The 15,471-nt window shown below is 56.5% G+C and overlaps 1 protein-coding gene across 1 annotated transcript in view; it reads left to right on the top strand.

Annotated features, from left to right (window-relative positions):
• Positions 1 to 15,471, top strand: part of LOC144609642 (autophagy-related protein 2 homolog A-like) — a 91,962-nt gene that overhangs the window by 41,944 nt on the left and 34,547 nt on the right. Inside the window, 7 exon segments of the mRNA XM_078428143.1 lie at positions 368 to 728; positions 2,507 to 2,666; positions 4,897 to 4,986; positions 6,815 to 6,991; positions 9,940 to 10,100; positions 10,102 to 10,199; positions 14,875 to 14,968. Of these exon segments, the coding sequence (XP_078284269.1) occupies positions 368 to 728; positions 2,507 to 2,666; positions 4,897 to 4,986; positions 6,815 to 6,991; positions 9,940 to 10,100; positions 10,102 to 10,199; positions 14,875 to 14,968 (1,141 nt within the window).

The raw sequence follows: 15,471 nt of genomic DNA, 5'->3' as shown, positions 1-15,471 counted from the left end.
AGGGGTAGAGAGTGGGGAGGGGAGGGGTAGAGAGTGGAGCGGGGAGGGGTGGGGAGGGGAGGAGAGGGAGGGGAGGGGAGGGGCGGTGGGGAAGAGGTAGAGAGGGGTGAGGTGGGGTGGGGAGGGGAGGGAGAGGGGGAGGGAGGGGAGGGGGAGGTAGAGAGGGGAGAAGTGGGGAGGGAAGGTGGGGAGGGGAGGGGATGGAGAGGGGGAGGGAGGGGAGGGGAGGTAGAGAGGGGAGAGGTGGGGAGGGGAGGGGAGAGGGAAGAAGGGGAGGGGAGGGAGAGGGGGAGGGAGGGGAGCAGTGGGAAGAGAGCCCCCATCGCTAAACCTGTCTCCCCCCCCCCCAATTCCCCTCTCCCCCCAGGCAGGGCGCAGCAGCCCCCGGGCCTGGAGGGGGTGAAGACGGAGGTGCTGCTGAAGCTGAGCCTGGGTGGCCTCACCGCCACCGTGCTGCACCTGGAGCCACTGCCGGGGGCCCCCACGGCAGAGCCCACACCCACCGGGGGGCCCCTCCACGCTGGGGCCAACCTCCACGCTGGGGCCAACCTCCACGCTGGGGCCAAACTCCACGATGGGGCCAACCTCCACGCTGGGCCCCCCCTCCACGCCGCCGCCCGGCACTACTACACCGAGTTGGCCTACTTCAAAGACAGCATCTTCACCGACAGAGACTTCAGCCACTTGAGGGCCCACTTCGAGAAGGCCTGCCCCCAGAGTAACCTGAGGTACACCGGTCTTGGTCTCCTAATCTGAGGAAAGACATTCTTGCCATAGAGGGAGTACAGAGAAGGTTCACCAGATTGATCCCTGGGATGGCAGGACTTTCATATGAAGAATGTGCAGTTGTACAGAGCCCGAGTGAGACCGCACCTGGAGTACTGTGTGCAGTTGTATAGGGCCCTAGTGAGACCGCATCTGGAGTACTGTGTGCAGTTGTACAGGGCCCTAGTGAGACCGCACCTGGAGTACTGTGTGCAGTTTTGGTCTCCAAATTTGAGGAAGGATATTCTTGCTATTGAGGGCGTGCAGCGTAGGTTTACTAGGTTAATTCCCGGAATGGCGGGACTGTCATATGTTGAAAGACTGGAGCGACTAGGCTTGTATACACTGGAATTTAGAAGGATGAGAGGGGATCTTATCGAAACGTATAAGATTATTAAGGGGTTGGACACGTTAGAGGCAGGAAACATGTTCCCAATGTTGGGGGAGTCCAGAACCAGGGGTCACACAGTTTAAGAATAAGGGGTCGGCCATTTAGAACGGAGATGAGGAAAAACTTTTTCAGTCAGAGAGTTGTGAATCTGTGGAATTCTCTGCCTCAGAGGGCAGTGGAGGCCAATTCTCTGAATGCATTCAAGAGAGACTAGATAGAGCTCTTAAGGATAGCGGAGTCAGGGGGTATGGGGAGAAAGCAGGAAGGGGGTACTGAGTTGGATGATCAGCCATGATCATATTGAATGGCGATGCAGGCTCGAAGGGCCGAATGGCCTCCTCCTGCACCTATTTTCTATGTTTCTATGTCAACGCGTAGTTTCGCGGCTCAGAGCCCCAAAAGCTCATAGGTTCTAGCAAGCAGGGGCTGCAGATGCTGGTTTACACCGAAGATAGATACAAAAGTTGTGGAGTAACTCAGCGGGACAGTGCAGTTTTGGTCTCCAAATTTGAGGAAGGATATTCTTGCTATTGAGGGCGTGCAGCGTAGGTTCACAAGGTTAATTCCCGGAATGGCAGGACTGTCGTATGTTGAAAGACTGGAGCGACTAGGCTTGTATGCACTGGAATTTATAGACAATAGACAATAGTTGCAGGAGGAGGCCATTTGGCCCTTCGAGCCAGCACCGCCATTCAATGTGATCATGGCTGATCATTCTCAATCAGTACCCCGTTCCTGCCTTCTCCCCATACCCCCTGACTCCGCTATCCTTGAGAGCTCTATCTAGCTCTCTCTTGAATTTAGAAAGATGAGAGGGGATCTTATCGAAACGTATAAGATTATTAAGGGGTTGGACACGTTAGAGGCAGGAAACATGTTCCCAATGTTGGGGGAGTCCAGAACAAGGGGCCACACAGTTTAAGAATAAGGGGTAGGCCATTTAGAACGGAGATGAGGAAAAACTTTTTCAGTCAGAGAGTTGTGAATCTGTGGAATTCACTGCCTCGGACGCACAGATTCACTTTCCTGGTGGGGGGGGGGGAGGGGGGGGTGGTTTGGGTGGGAACGGTCTAGTTGACCGGGGAGTTTCGGAGGGAACGGTCTCTGCGGAACCCAGAAAGGGGTGGAGATGGGAAGATGACCAGGGAGTTTCGGAGGGAACGCTCTCTGCGGAAAGCAGAACGGGGTGGAGATGGGAAGATGACCAAGGAGTTTCGGAGGGAACGGTTTCTGCGGAAGGCAGAAAGGGCTGGAGATGGAAGGTGGATAAACAACGGGCAGATAGCGTGCGAAACCGAAAGTGGCGCGGCACAGGCGGCAGTAACAAGGGTAAACTTTGCCCCTCCCCAGGTTGATCGGCAGCGCAGTGCAGCTGGCGTGCGAGCAGAAGGTGGGCAGGGGCGTGCGGATGCTGTGTATGGACGCCTGCTTCGGCGCGCTGGAAATCCTGGAGTGCCTGCGGTCTCGGGCTGGGCCCGCGGACCCTTGGCAGGAGGCGCAGTACACGGAGGTGAGCGGGGGTCCTGGTCTGAAGAAGGGTCTCACTCCCCTGGCGTCAGTCTGAAGCGTGCAGGTGCAGCAGGCAGTGAAGAAAGCCAATGGAATGTTGGCCTTCATAACAAGAGGAGTTGAGTATAGGAGCAAAGAGGTCCTTCTGGAGTTGTACAGGGCCCTAGTGAGACCGCACCTGGAGTACTGTGTGCAGTTGTACAGGGCCCTAGTGAGACCGCACCTGGAGTACTGTGTGCAGTTGTACAGGGCCCTAGTGAGACCGCACCTGGAGTACTGTGTGCAGTTGTACAGGGCCCTAGTGAGACCACACCTGGAGTACTGTGTGCAGTTTTGGTCTCCAAATTTGAGGAAGAACATTCTTGCTATTGAGGGCGTGCAGCGTAGGTTCACCAGGTTAATTCCCGGAATGGCGGGACTGTCATATGTTGAAAGACTGGAGCGACTAGGCTTGTATACACTGGAATTTAGAAGGATGAGAGGGGATCTTATCGAAACGTAGAAGATTATTAAGGGGTTGGACACGTTAGAGGCAGGAAACATGTTCCCAATGTTGGGGGAGTCCAGAACCAGGGGCCACAGGTTAAGAATAAGGGCGGCACGGTAGCGCAGAGGTAGAGTTGCTGCTTTACAGCGAATGCAGCGCCGGAGACTCAGGTTCGATCCTGACTACGGGTGCTGCACTGTAAGGAGTTTGTACGTTCTCCCCGTGACCTGCGTGGGTTTTCTCCGAGATCTTCGGTTTCCTCCCACACTCCAAAGACGTACAGGTATGTAGGTTAATTGGCTGGGTAAATGTAAAAAAATGTAAAAATTGTCCCTAGTGGGTGTAGGATAGTGTTAATGTACGGGGATCGCTGGGCGGCACGGACTTGGTGGGCCGAAAAGGCCTGTTTCCGGCTGTATATATATGATATGATATGATAATAAGGGGTCGGCCATTTAGAACGGAGATGAGGAAAAACCTTTTTCAGTCAGAGAGTTGTGAATCTGTGGAATTCTCTGCCTCAGAAGGCAGTGGAGGCCAATTCTCTGAATGCATTCAAGAGAGAGCCAGATAGAGCTCTTAAGGATAGCGGAGTCAGGGGGTATGGGGAGAAGGCAGGAATGGGGTACCGATTGAGAATGATCAGGCATGATTACATTGAATGGCGGTGCGTACAGGCTCGAAGGGCCGAATGGCCTCCTCCTGCACCTATTGTCTATTGTCTAAGGGTCTCGACCCGGGACGTCACCCATTCCTTCCCTCTGGAGACACCGCCCGCCCCACTGAGTTACTCCCATCTTTGTATGCCTATCTTTGGTTTAAACGAAAGATACTAGAGGAGCAAGATGGACCACTCCGTTGAAATCGCCTATACTGAAATGTAGTACGCAAAGGAGTAGAACGTCCGCCATTTTAGTAAGCATCCCCCCGCCATTTTGGTAAGCAAACCCCCGCCATTTTAGTAAGCAAAACCGGCCGTTCGCTCTGCCTCTCGCAGTGTGATCAGTGTTTTGGGGGAACAGTATGTGTGATGACACCATTAAAATGCAGAATATATCTCATCTATCAATTCCCAGATTTTTGTTCTTTTTCTTTTTAAATGTTTCTGCAAGTTTCTGCCTACTAAAATGGCCGCTGTGACGTACTACGGTTTGTCGGGGCGAGTGGTCTATCTTACTCTGCTCTATTATCTTTGGTTTAAACCAACATAGATTTCATAGAAAATAGGTGCAGGAGGAGGCCATTCGGCCCTTCGAGCCATTCGGCCCTCCGGCATTCATTGTGATCGTGGCTGATCATCCACAATCAGTACCCCGTTTCTGCCTTCTCCCCATACCCCCTGACTCCGCTATCATTAAGAGTTAAATCTGACTCTCTTGAAAGTATCCGGAGAATCGGCCTCCACTGCCTTCTGAGGCAGAGAATTCCACAGATTTACGACTCTCTGACTGAAAAAGTTTTTCCTCATCTCCGTTCTAAACGGCCGACCCCTTATTCTCAAACTGTGTGGCCCCTGGTTCTTCCCTGTGGCTATCAAGGGATATGAGGAGAAGGCAGGCACGGGTTGCTGATTGTGGATGATCAGCCGTGATCACTATGAATGGCGGTGCGTACAGGCTCGAAGGGCCGAATGGCCTCCTCCTCCTGCACCTATTTTCTATGTTTCTATCATATCGTATCGAGCTGTATGTAACTCTTCTTCATGTCTCTATCCCTCCTCTTCCTCCTCCTCCTTGCTCCCCAGCTGCTGGCGTTCCAGAAGCCCCCCAGTGAGTCCAGTGCCTGCCCCTGCACACAGATCCATTACCGACAGACCCTCAGGACCGAGATCAAGGTGAGGACGCCGGGATTGGAGCAGAATTAGGCCATTCGGCCCGTCAAGCCCACTCCGCCATTCAATCATGGCCGGTCTATCTCTGCCGCCCAACCCCCTTCTCCTGCCTTCTCCCCACAACCCCTGACACCTGCACTGATCGAGAATCTATCTATCTCTGCCTTATAAATATCCACTGACTTGTGGCCTCCACAGCCATCTGTGGCAAAGAATCCCACAGATTCACCGCCCTCTGACTAAAGAAATTCCTCCTCGCCTCCTTCTTAAAAGAATGCCCTTTAATTCTGAGGCTGTGCCCTCTGGTCCTAGACTCTCCCACCAGTGGAAACATCCTCTCCACATCCACTCTATCCAGGCCGCTCACTATTCGGAAAGGTGCCTTCTCCCAACAACCCTTGACACCCGTACTAGTCAAGAATGGTTTAATAACATGATCCTGCCCATGTTAGACTTTCCAATATGCAAACACCTCACGTTTCTCGGTATTAAACTCCATCAGCCATTCCTTGGCCCACCTGCCCAACTGATCCAAGATCTTGCTGCAATCTTTGACAACCATCTTCGTATCGGCAATACCACCCACTTTTGTGTCGTTGGACAGGGGCTGTTGCCGCTGAGTTGCTCCAACACTCTGTGCCTTTCTTTGCCTCTTCTCGTGCCTGTTTGCTTTAGTTTAGAGCCACGGCGCATAAACTGGCCCTTCGGCCCACCGCGCCCGCGCCGACCAGCAATCCCCGCACACTAACCCTATCCAACACACTCTAGGGAACAATTTACAATTTTACCGAAGCCAATTAGCCTGCAAAACTGTACGTCTGTGGAGTGTGGGAGGAGACTGGATGCCCCGGGCAAAAACCCAAGCAGGTCACGGGGAGAACGTACAAACTCCGTATGGGAGACAGCACCCGTAGTCGGGATGGAACCCGGGTCTCTGGCGCTGAGGGGCAGCAGCTCTACCCGCTGCACCACTGCTCCGCAAAAGTGCTAGTGCAGGATTTCCAAAAGGTTCATTTGCAAGGTGAATCGGCAGCACGGACGGCAAATCCAATGCTTATTTTACTCCACCGCCGCGCCACTGTGCTGCCCTGGTCTCTCAGCGTCTCCCATGATGCACTTCGTGCCACCATCTTGGCTGGAGCTGTGAGGCGGCAGCTCTACCGCTGAGCCAACGTGCTGCCCGCCCCGGTCTCTCAGCGTCTCCCATGATGCACACCGTGCCACCATCTTGGCTGGCGCTATAAGGCAGTAGCTCTACCGCTGCCCCACCGTGCCGCCCTGGTCCATCAGCTTCTCCCATGATGTGCGCTGTAAGGTGGCAGCTCTACCGCTGCGCCACCGTCTCTCAGCGTTTCCCATGATGCACACTGTGCCACCATCTTGGCTGGCGCTATAAGGTGGCAGCTCTACTGCTGTGCCACCGTGTTGCCCTGGTCCATCGGCTTCTCCTATGATGTGCGCTGTAAGGCAGTAGCTCTACCGCTGTTCCACCGTGCTGCCCTAGTCCCTCAGCGTCTCCCATGATGCACACTGTGCCACCATCTTGGCTGGCGCTATAAGGTGGCAGCTCAACTGCTGTGCCACCGTGTTGCCCTGGCCCCTCAGCGTCTCCCATGATGCACACTGTGCCACCATCTTGGCTGGCGCTATAAGGCGGTAGCTCTACCGCTGTGCCAATGTGCCGCCCTGGTCTCTCAGCGTCTCCCATGAAGTGCGCTATAAGGTGGCAGCTCTACCGCCATGCCACCCGCGCGCGGTTGTCCCGGCGCCCTGTGTGCCGTCGAAACTTCCCCCGATGGTTGACCGCGCTGGGGCGTGCGTGCGTCCGCAGGGCGGCCGGAGGCGGTCGGGGACGAGGCGGAGCGCCGAGCTGGTGGTGGAGCTCCAGGAAGCCCAGGCAGACCTGGACGTGGGATTCCTGGACAGGGCCGACCTCCTGCTGCGGCTCTGGCCCTCGGCAGAGCGGGAGTTCCACGCGCAGCAGGGCAACCTGTCTGAGCCGACGTTGGTGAGTGGACTGCAAACACAGCGCGGAAACAGGCCCTTCAGCCCGCCGAGCCCGTGCCGGCCGGCAATCACCCTGTACACTAGTATAGAGACACAGCGCGGAAACAGGCCCTTCAGCCCGCCGAGCCCGTGCCGGCCGGCAATCACCGTGTACACTAGTATAGAGACACAGCGCGGAAACAGGCCCTTCAGCCCGCCGAGCCCGTGCCGACCAGTAATCGCCCTGTACACTAGTATAGAGACACAGCGCGGAAACAGGCCCTTCAGCCCGCCGAGCCCGTGCCGACCGGCGATCGCCCTGTACACTAGTATAGAGACACAGCGCGGAAACAGGCCCTTCAGCCCGCCGAGCCCGTGCCGACCAGTGATCGCCCTGTACACTAGTATAGAGACACAGCGCGGAAACAGGCCCTTCAGCCCGCCGAGCCCGTGCCGACCGGCGATCACCCTGTACACTAGTATAGAGACACAGCGCGGAAACAGGCCCTTCAGCCCGCCGAGCCCGTGCCGACCAGTGATCGCCCTGTACACTAGTATAGACTCTAGACTGTAGAGATACAGCGCGGAAACAGGCCCTTCGGCCCACCGAGCCCGTGCCAACCGGCAATCACCATGTACACTAGTATAGACTCTAGACTGTAGAGATTCACCACCGAACAGGCCACTCGGCCCATCGAGTCCGTGCCGATCGGCGATCGCCCTGTACACTAGTATAGAGACACAGTGCGCGCGGGCACAGGCCCTTTGGCCCACCAAGTCCGTGCCGACCGGCAATCACCATGTACATTAGTTTAGACTTAGAGATTCACCACGGCCCACCGAGCCCGTGCCGACCTGCGATGGCCCTGTACACTAGTATAGACTCTAGACTGTAGAGGTACAGCGTGGAAACAGGCCCTTCGGCCCACCGAGCCCGTGCCGACCTGCGATCGCCCTGTACACTAGTATAGACTCTAGACTGTAGAGGTACAGCGTGGAAACAGGCCCTTCGGCCCACCGAGCCCGTGCCGACCTGCGATCGCCCTGTACACTAGTTTACACTCTAGACTGTAGAGATACAGCGTGGAACAAGGCCCTTCAGCCCGCCGAGTCCACACCGACCGGCGATCACCATGTACACTAGTATAGTTTGACTGTAGAGATACAGCACGGTAACAGGCCCTTCAGCCCATCGAGTCCGTACCGGCCGGCAATCGCCCTGTACACTAGTATAGTTTAGACTTAGAGATTCCCCACGGAACAGGCCACTCGGCCCACCAAGTCTGTGCCGACCGGCGATTGCCCTGTACGCTAGTATAGAGACACAGCACGGAAACAGGCCCTTCAGCCCGCCAAGTCTGTGCCGACCGGCAATCACCCTGTACGCTAGTTTAGACTGTAGAGACACAGCAAGGCAACAGGCCCTTCGGCCCACCGAGTCCACACCGACCAGCGATCTCCCCGTACACTAGTTTTGTTTAGATTTTAGAGATACAACACAGAAACAGGCTCTTCGGCCCACCAAGCCAGCACCGAGAGAGGGACAGGGACTGAAGGAGTCTGGGCATGAGGGACGGAGGGAGGAAGGCGGGAGGGAGGGAGAGAGGCGTGAGGGTTGGGGGGAGGGCCATGGGGCATGAGGGAGAGGGGCTGAGGGAGACGGGGCGTGAGGGAGAGGGGCTGAGGGAGAGGAGAGGAGCTGTGGGGGACCGAGCGAGAGGAGTAGGGTAGGGCGGGGAGGGAGGGGAGGGAGGGAGAGAAGTGTGCATGAGGTAGAGGGGCTGAGCGAGGGCAGGAGAGGGGTGATGGGAGACCGGAGGGAGGAAGATGGGCTGTGAGGGAGGGGGGGATGGGGCGTGAGGGAGATGAGGGGGGATGGGGAGGGAGGGAGATGAGGGGGGATGGGGAGAGAGGGAGTGGGAGGGAGGGAGGGGAGGGAGGGAAGGAGGGAGATGAGCCGGGAGGGAGAGGGGAGGGAGGGAGATGAGGGGGGATGGGGAGGGCAGGAGAGGGGCGATGGGAGGAAGGTGGGGCGTGAGGGAGGGAGATGGGGGATGGGGAGGGAGGGAGAGGGGAGGGAGGGAGATAGGAAGAAGGGAGGGAGGGAGGAAGATGAGGGGGGATGGGGAGGGAGGGAGATGATGGGGGATGGGGAGGGAGGGAGAGGGAAGGAGGGAGATGAAGGGGATGGGGCATGAGGGAGGGAGGGAGGGAGATGAGGGGGTGGGGCATGAGGGAGGGAGGGAGATGAGGAGGATGGGGAGGGAGGGAGAGGGGCGTGAGGGAGGGAAGGAAGGACATGAGCCGTGAGGGAGGGAGGGAGAGGAGGGAGGGAGAGGAGGGAGGGAGAGAGAAGCGTGCATGACGTAGAGGGGGTGAGTGAGGGCAGGAGAGGGGCGATGGGAGGAAGGTGGGGCGTGAGGGAGGGAGGGAGAGGAGATGAGGGGGATGGGCATGAGGGAGGGAGATGAGCCGTGAGGGAGGGAGGGAGGGAGATGAGGCGTGAGGGTGGATGGGAGGGAGGGAGAGGGGAGGGAGGGAGAGGGAGGGAGAGGAGATGAGGGGGGATGGGGAGGGAGGAGGGAGATGAGGCGGGAGGGAGGGAGAGGAGATGAGGGGGATGGGGAGGGAGGAGGGAGGGAGAGAGGATGAGGGACAGAGGATGGAGGGAGAGGGGAGGGAGGAGGTGTGAGGGAGGGAGGGAGAGGAGATGTGGGTGGATGGGGAGGGAGGGAGGGGGGATGGGGAGGGAGGGAGGGAGATGAGGGGGGATGGGGAGGGAGGGAGGGAGATGAGGGGGGATGGGGAGGGAGGGAGGGAGATCAGGAGGGATGGGGAGGGAGGGAGGGAGATGAGGCGTGAGGGAGGGAGGAGGGGAGGGAGGGAGGGAGGGAGGGAGGGAGGGGGGCTGAGGGACACTGGGCCTGTGGGTCGGTGCCCTCTCTCACAGCCTGCCCACTGGTGTTACAGATGTCCGGCCTGTCTGCTCTACCCGGGGCCGGGCACCAGACGGCGGTGCGAGTCACAGCGCCCAGGGCCCGGCTGCGGCTGCAGTTCCCGGTGCCCGACCTGCGGCCTGCGGGCGAGCGGCGGCCCCGGGCTCACAAGGCCGTGCGCAGGGAGTGCCTGAGGCTGGAGTGCACAGACCTGGCCTTCCAAACCGAGCTGGAGGCCGCCCTGCCCGCGCACGCAGCCCTGCACCTACCAGCTCAGCTTCAGCGACCTGCACGGTGAGTCCCGCCCTTCAGCCCCACCTCCTCCCCTGCTAGCCCACGTACACGGTCGTAGAGCGGTGAACTAGGCCCTTCAGCCCCACTCCTCCCTGCAGGCCCCACTCCACCCCTGCTAGCCCACGTACAGAGTCGTAGTGCGGTGAACCAGGCCCTTCAGCCCCACTCCTCCTTGCTAGCCTATGTACACGGTCGTAGAGTGCTGAACCAGGCCCTTCAGCCCACTCCTCCCTGCTAGCCCATGTACACGGTCATAGTGCGCTGAACCAGGCCCTTCAGCCCACTCCACCCCCTGCTAGCCCCACTCCACCCCCTGCTAGCCCCACTCCACACCCTGCTAGCTCATGTACAGAGTCGTAGAATGGTGAACCAGGCCCTTCAGCCCCACTCAACCCCCTGCTGGCCCAAGTACAGCGTCGTAGAGCAGTGAATCATACCCTCCGGCCCCACTCCTCCTCCCTGCTAGCCCTGGTACAGTCTTAGAGCGTTGAACCAGGCCCTTCAGCCCCACTCCTCCCTGCTAGTCCATGTACGGACGTAGAACGGTGAACCAGGCCCTTCAGCCCATTCCACACCCTGCTAGCCCACATACAGAGTTGTAGAGCGTTCAGCCAGGCCCTTCGGCCCCACGCCTCCCTGCTAACCCAAGTACAGAGTCACAGTGTGAGCCAGGCCCTTCATCCCCACTCCTCCCTGCTAGCCCACATACAGAGTCACAGAGCCGTCAAGCCTTAAAACAGGCCTATCAGCCCCACTCCTCCCTGCTAGCCCACACAATGAGTCACACAGTCGTAGAGCGTTAGGGTTGCCAACTGTCCCATATTAGCCGGGACATCCTGTAATTTTGGGCTAAATTAGTTTGTCCCGTACGGGACCACCCTTATAAGGCCCAGGGGGTGCTTTAGGGCCAGACACTGTAGGCCCGGACAGAATAGGCCTGGACACTGTAGGCCCGGACGCTGTAGGCCCGGACAGTGTAGGCCCGGACAGTGTAGGCCCGGACAGTGTAGGCCCGAACAGGTAGATCTGAATACTGTAGGTCCGGACAGTGTAGGCCCGGACACTGTAGGCCTGGACACTGTAGGCCCAGACAGGTAGATCTGGATACTGTAGGCCCGGATGCCCGGGCGCCACCTAACGGAGGTTGCGTAGCAACTCGCCGCCAGGCCCGGGTGGAGCGGGAGCACGTGGTCGCTGGCTGGGTGAGGTCACGTGGGGTGCAGGGCGGTGACGTCACCTCGTCCCTTATTTGGGAGTGAGATAGTTGGCAACCCATACAGTGCGTTGAACCAGGTCTTCAGCCCCACTGCCCCCTGCCCACCCAGATATAGAGTCGAGGCATCGTAGAGGTGGAAGCTGGCTGTCCTCTGTGTAAACTACACAGACATACGCGTGCACATATAGTTCGTAAGTGAGAGGAGCATACTCCGCCATTCGATCATGGCTGATCTATCTCTCCCTCCTAACCCCATTCTCCTGCCTTCTCCCCATAACCCTGACAACTGCACCAATCAACAATCTGTCTATCTCTGCCTTAAAAATATCCACTGACTTGACCTCCACAGTCGTCTGTGGCAAAGAATCCCATAGATTCACCACCCTCTGACTAACGAATCTCCGTCCTAAAGGAACGTCCTTTAATTCTGAGGCTGTGCCCTCTGGTGCTAGACTCTCCCACTAGTGGAAACATCCTCTCCACATCCACTCTATCCGGGCCTTTCACTATTCTGTACGTTTCAATGAGGTCCCCCCTCGTTTTTTAAACTCCAGCGAGTACAGGCCCAGTGCCGACAAACGCTCATCGTGCGTTAACCCACTCATTCCTGGGATCGTTCTCGTAAAACCTCTTCTGGATCCTGTCTCCAGAGCCAGCACGCCCTTCCTCAGATTCCTCCTTTAGTTTCGTTTAGTTTTAGTTTTCAGTTTTAGGGATACGGTGTGGAAACAGGCCCTTCGGCCTACTGAGACCAGGCGCACCAGCGATCACCCGTAAACACATCAACCTGCCTCAGATATGGAGCCCAAAACTGCTCACAGTAGACAATAGGTGCAGCAGGAGGCCATTCGGCCCTTCGAGCCAGCACCGCCATTCAATGTGATCATGGCTGATCATTCTCAATCAGTACCCCGTTCCTGCCTTCTCCCCATACCCCCTGACTCCGCTATCCTTAAGAGCTCTATCCAGCTCTCTCTTGAATGCATTCAGAGAATTGGCCTCCACTGCCTTCTGAGGCAGAGAATTCCACAGATTCACAACTCTCTGACTGAAAAAGTTCTTCCTCATCTCCGTTCTAAATGGCCGACCCCTTATTCTTAAACTGTGGCCCCTGGTTCTGGACTTCCCCAACATTGGGAACATGTTTCCTGCCTCTAACGTGTCCAACCCCTTAATAATCTTATACATTTCGATAAGATCCCCTCTCATCCTTCTAAATTCCAGTGTATACAAGCCGAGTCGCTCCAGTCTTTCAACATACGACAGTCCCGCCATTCCGGGAATTAACCTAGTAAATCTACGCTACACGCCCTCAATAGCAAGAATATCCTTCCTCAAATTTGGAGACCAAAACTGCACACAGTACTCCAGGTGCGGTCTCACTAGGGCCCTGTACAACAGCAGAAGGACCTCTTTGCTCCTATACTCAACTCCTCTTGTTATGAAGGCCAACATTCCATTGGCTTTCTTCACTGCCTGCTGTACCTGCATGCTTCCTTTCAGTGACTGATGCACTAGGACACCCAGATCTCGTTGTACGTCCCCTTTTCCTAACTTGACACCATTCAGATAATAATCTGCCTTCCTATTCCTTCCACCAAAGTGGTTAACCTCACACTTATCTACATTAAACTGCATCTGCCATGCATCCGCCCACTCACACAACCTGTCCAAGTCACCCTGCAACCTCATAGCATCTTCCTCACAGTTCTCCAAATGCGGCCCGACCAGCGCCTTATACAGCCTGAGCATTACATCCCTGTTTTTGTATTCAAGCCCTCTTGAAATAAATGCCAGCATTGTGTTTGCTTTCTTTACCACCGATTCGACTCGCAGATTAACTTTTTGGGAATCCTGTACCAGCACTCCCAAATCCCTTTGCACCTCCGATTTCTGGATTCTCTCCCCGTTTAGAAAACAGTCCTCGCCTTTATTCCCACGACCAAAATGCACGACCCCACACTTTGTCGCGCTGTGTTTATTTTTTTTTAGAGATACAGCGCGGAAACAGGCCCTTCGGCCCACCGAGTCCGCGCCGCCCAGCGATCCCCGCACACTAACACTATCCTACACGCACTAGGGACAATTTTTACATTTGCCCAGTCAATTAACCTATATACCTGTACGTCTTTGGAGTGTGGGAGGAAACCGAAGATCTCGGAGAAAACCCACGCGGGTCACGGGGAGAACGTACAAACTCCGTACAGACGTCGCCCGTAGTCAGGATCGAACCCGAGGCTCCGGCGCTGCATTCACTGTAAGGCAGCAACTCTACCATTGCGCCACCGTGCCATCTGCCACTTCTCTGCCCACTCTCCCAACAGTGCCAGAGGTCCGGTCAGGAGTGCCGGTGTAGGATTCCCCAATAAGATAATTTGCACGGGGATCGGTAGTAACTCAATGCTAGCTTTTATTTTGAGAGGGCTGGTGTACAAAAACAGGGATGTAATGCTGAGGCTCTATAAGGCGCTGGTCAGGGCGCATTTGGAGTGCTGTGAGCAATTTTGGGCATCATATCTGAGCAAGGGTGTGCTGGCTCTGGAGACAGGATCCAGAGGAGGTTTTACGTGAACGATCCCAGAAATGAGTGGGTTAGCACAGTTCCCAAGTAATGCTCCGTTAGGCAGCGCCCGGGCCACCGGGCCTACATTGTCTGGGCCTACAGTATCCAGATCTACCTGTCCGGGCCTACACTGTCCGGGCCTACAGTATCCAGATCTGCCTGTCCGGGCCTACACTGTCCGGGCCTACAGTATCCAGGCCTACAGTATCCAGATCTACCTGTCCGGGCCTACACTGTCCGGGCCTACAGTATCCAGATCTACTTGTCCGGGCCTACACTGTCCGGGCCTGCAGTATCCAGATCTACCTGTCCGGGCCTACAGTATCCAGATCTACCTGTCTGGGCCTACACTGTCCGGGCCTGCAGTATCCAGATCTACCTGTCCGGGCCTACAGTATCCAGATCTACCTGTTTGGGCCTACACTGTCCGGGCCTACAGTATCCAGATCTACCTGTCCGGGCCTACACTGTCCGGGCCTGCAGTATCCAGATCTACCTGTCCGGGCCTACAGTATCCAGATCTACCTGTCCGGGCCTACACTGTCCGGGCCTACAGTATCCAGATCTACCTGTCCGGGCCTACAGTATCCAGATCTACCTGTCCGGGCCTACACTGTGCCTGTACTCACTGGAGTTTAAAAGGATGGGGGGGGGGGGACCTCATTTAAACTTACCCAATAGTGAAAGGCCTGGGTAGAGTGGATGGAGTAAAACCCACGCAGGTCACGGGGAGAACGTACAAACTCCGTACAGACAGACAGGGTCTCCGGCGCTGGGAGGCAGCAGCTCTACCCGCTGCGCCACCGTGAACCTGGTGCACGTGACAATAAAGAGACCATTGGATGGCAAGGGTAAAGTTGGTAAAACAGCAATCATCTCACACTGTGTCCTGACAGGTATCTATGAAGACGGATTGAAACCTGGAATTTCCTGCATTCGAGTCAATAAAGCTTCCGATATACTTCCCGGGACAAAGTACAACGTTCCCAAGTAAGTCAGAACCACCTCGGAAAAACTGTCTGGCAAAATAGGCCGTGAGAAGGAACTGCAGGTGCTGTTTAAACCGAAGACGGACACAAACAGCTGGAGTAACTCAGCGGGACAGGCAGCATCTCTGGAGAGGGTGGCGTTTCGGGGCGAAACCCTTCTTCAGACTGATGTCAGGGGAGGGGGCGGGACAAGGGGCCTTCCAGAACCAGGGTCACAGTTTAAGAATAAGGGGTCGGCCATTTAGAACTGAGATGAGGAAAAACCTTTTCAGTCAGAGAGTTGTGAATCTGTGGAATTCTCTGCCTCAGAAGGCAGTGGAGGCCAATTCTCTGGATGCATTCAAGAGAGAGCTCTTAAGGATAGCGGAGTCAGGGGGTATGGGGAGAAGGCAGGAACGGGGTACTGATTGAGAATGATCAGCCATGATCACATTGAATGGCGGTGCGTACAGGCTCGAAGGGCCGAATGGCCTCCTCCTGCACCTATTGTCTATTGACAGAGGT

Source organism: Rhinoraja longicauda, chromosome 34, assembly GCF_053455715.1.
Source record: "Rhinoraja longicauda isolate Sanriku21f chromosome 34, sRhiLon1.1, whole genome shotgun sequence".
NCBI lineage: Eukaryota > Metazoa > Chordata > Chondrichthyes > Rajiformes > Arhynchobatidae > Rhinoraja > Rhinoraja longicauda.
The sequence above is the reverse complement of the archived record's forward strand: the minus strand, read 5'-3'. Positions and strand labels throughout refer to the sequence as shown.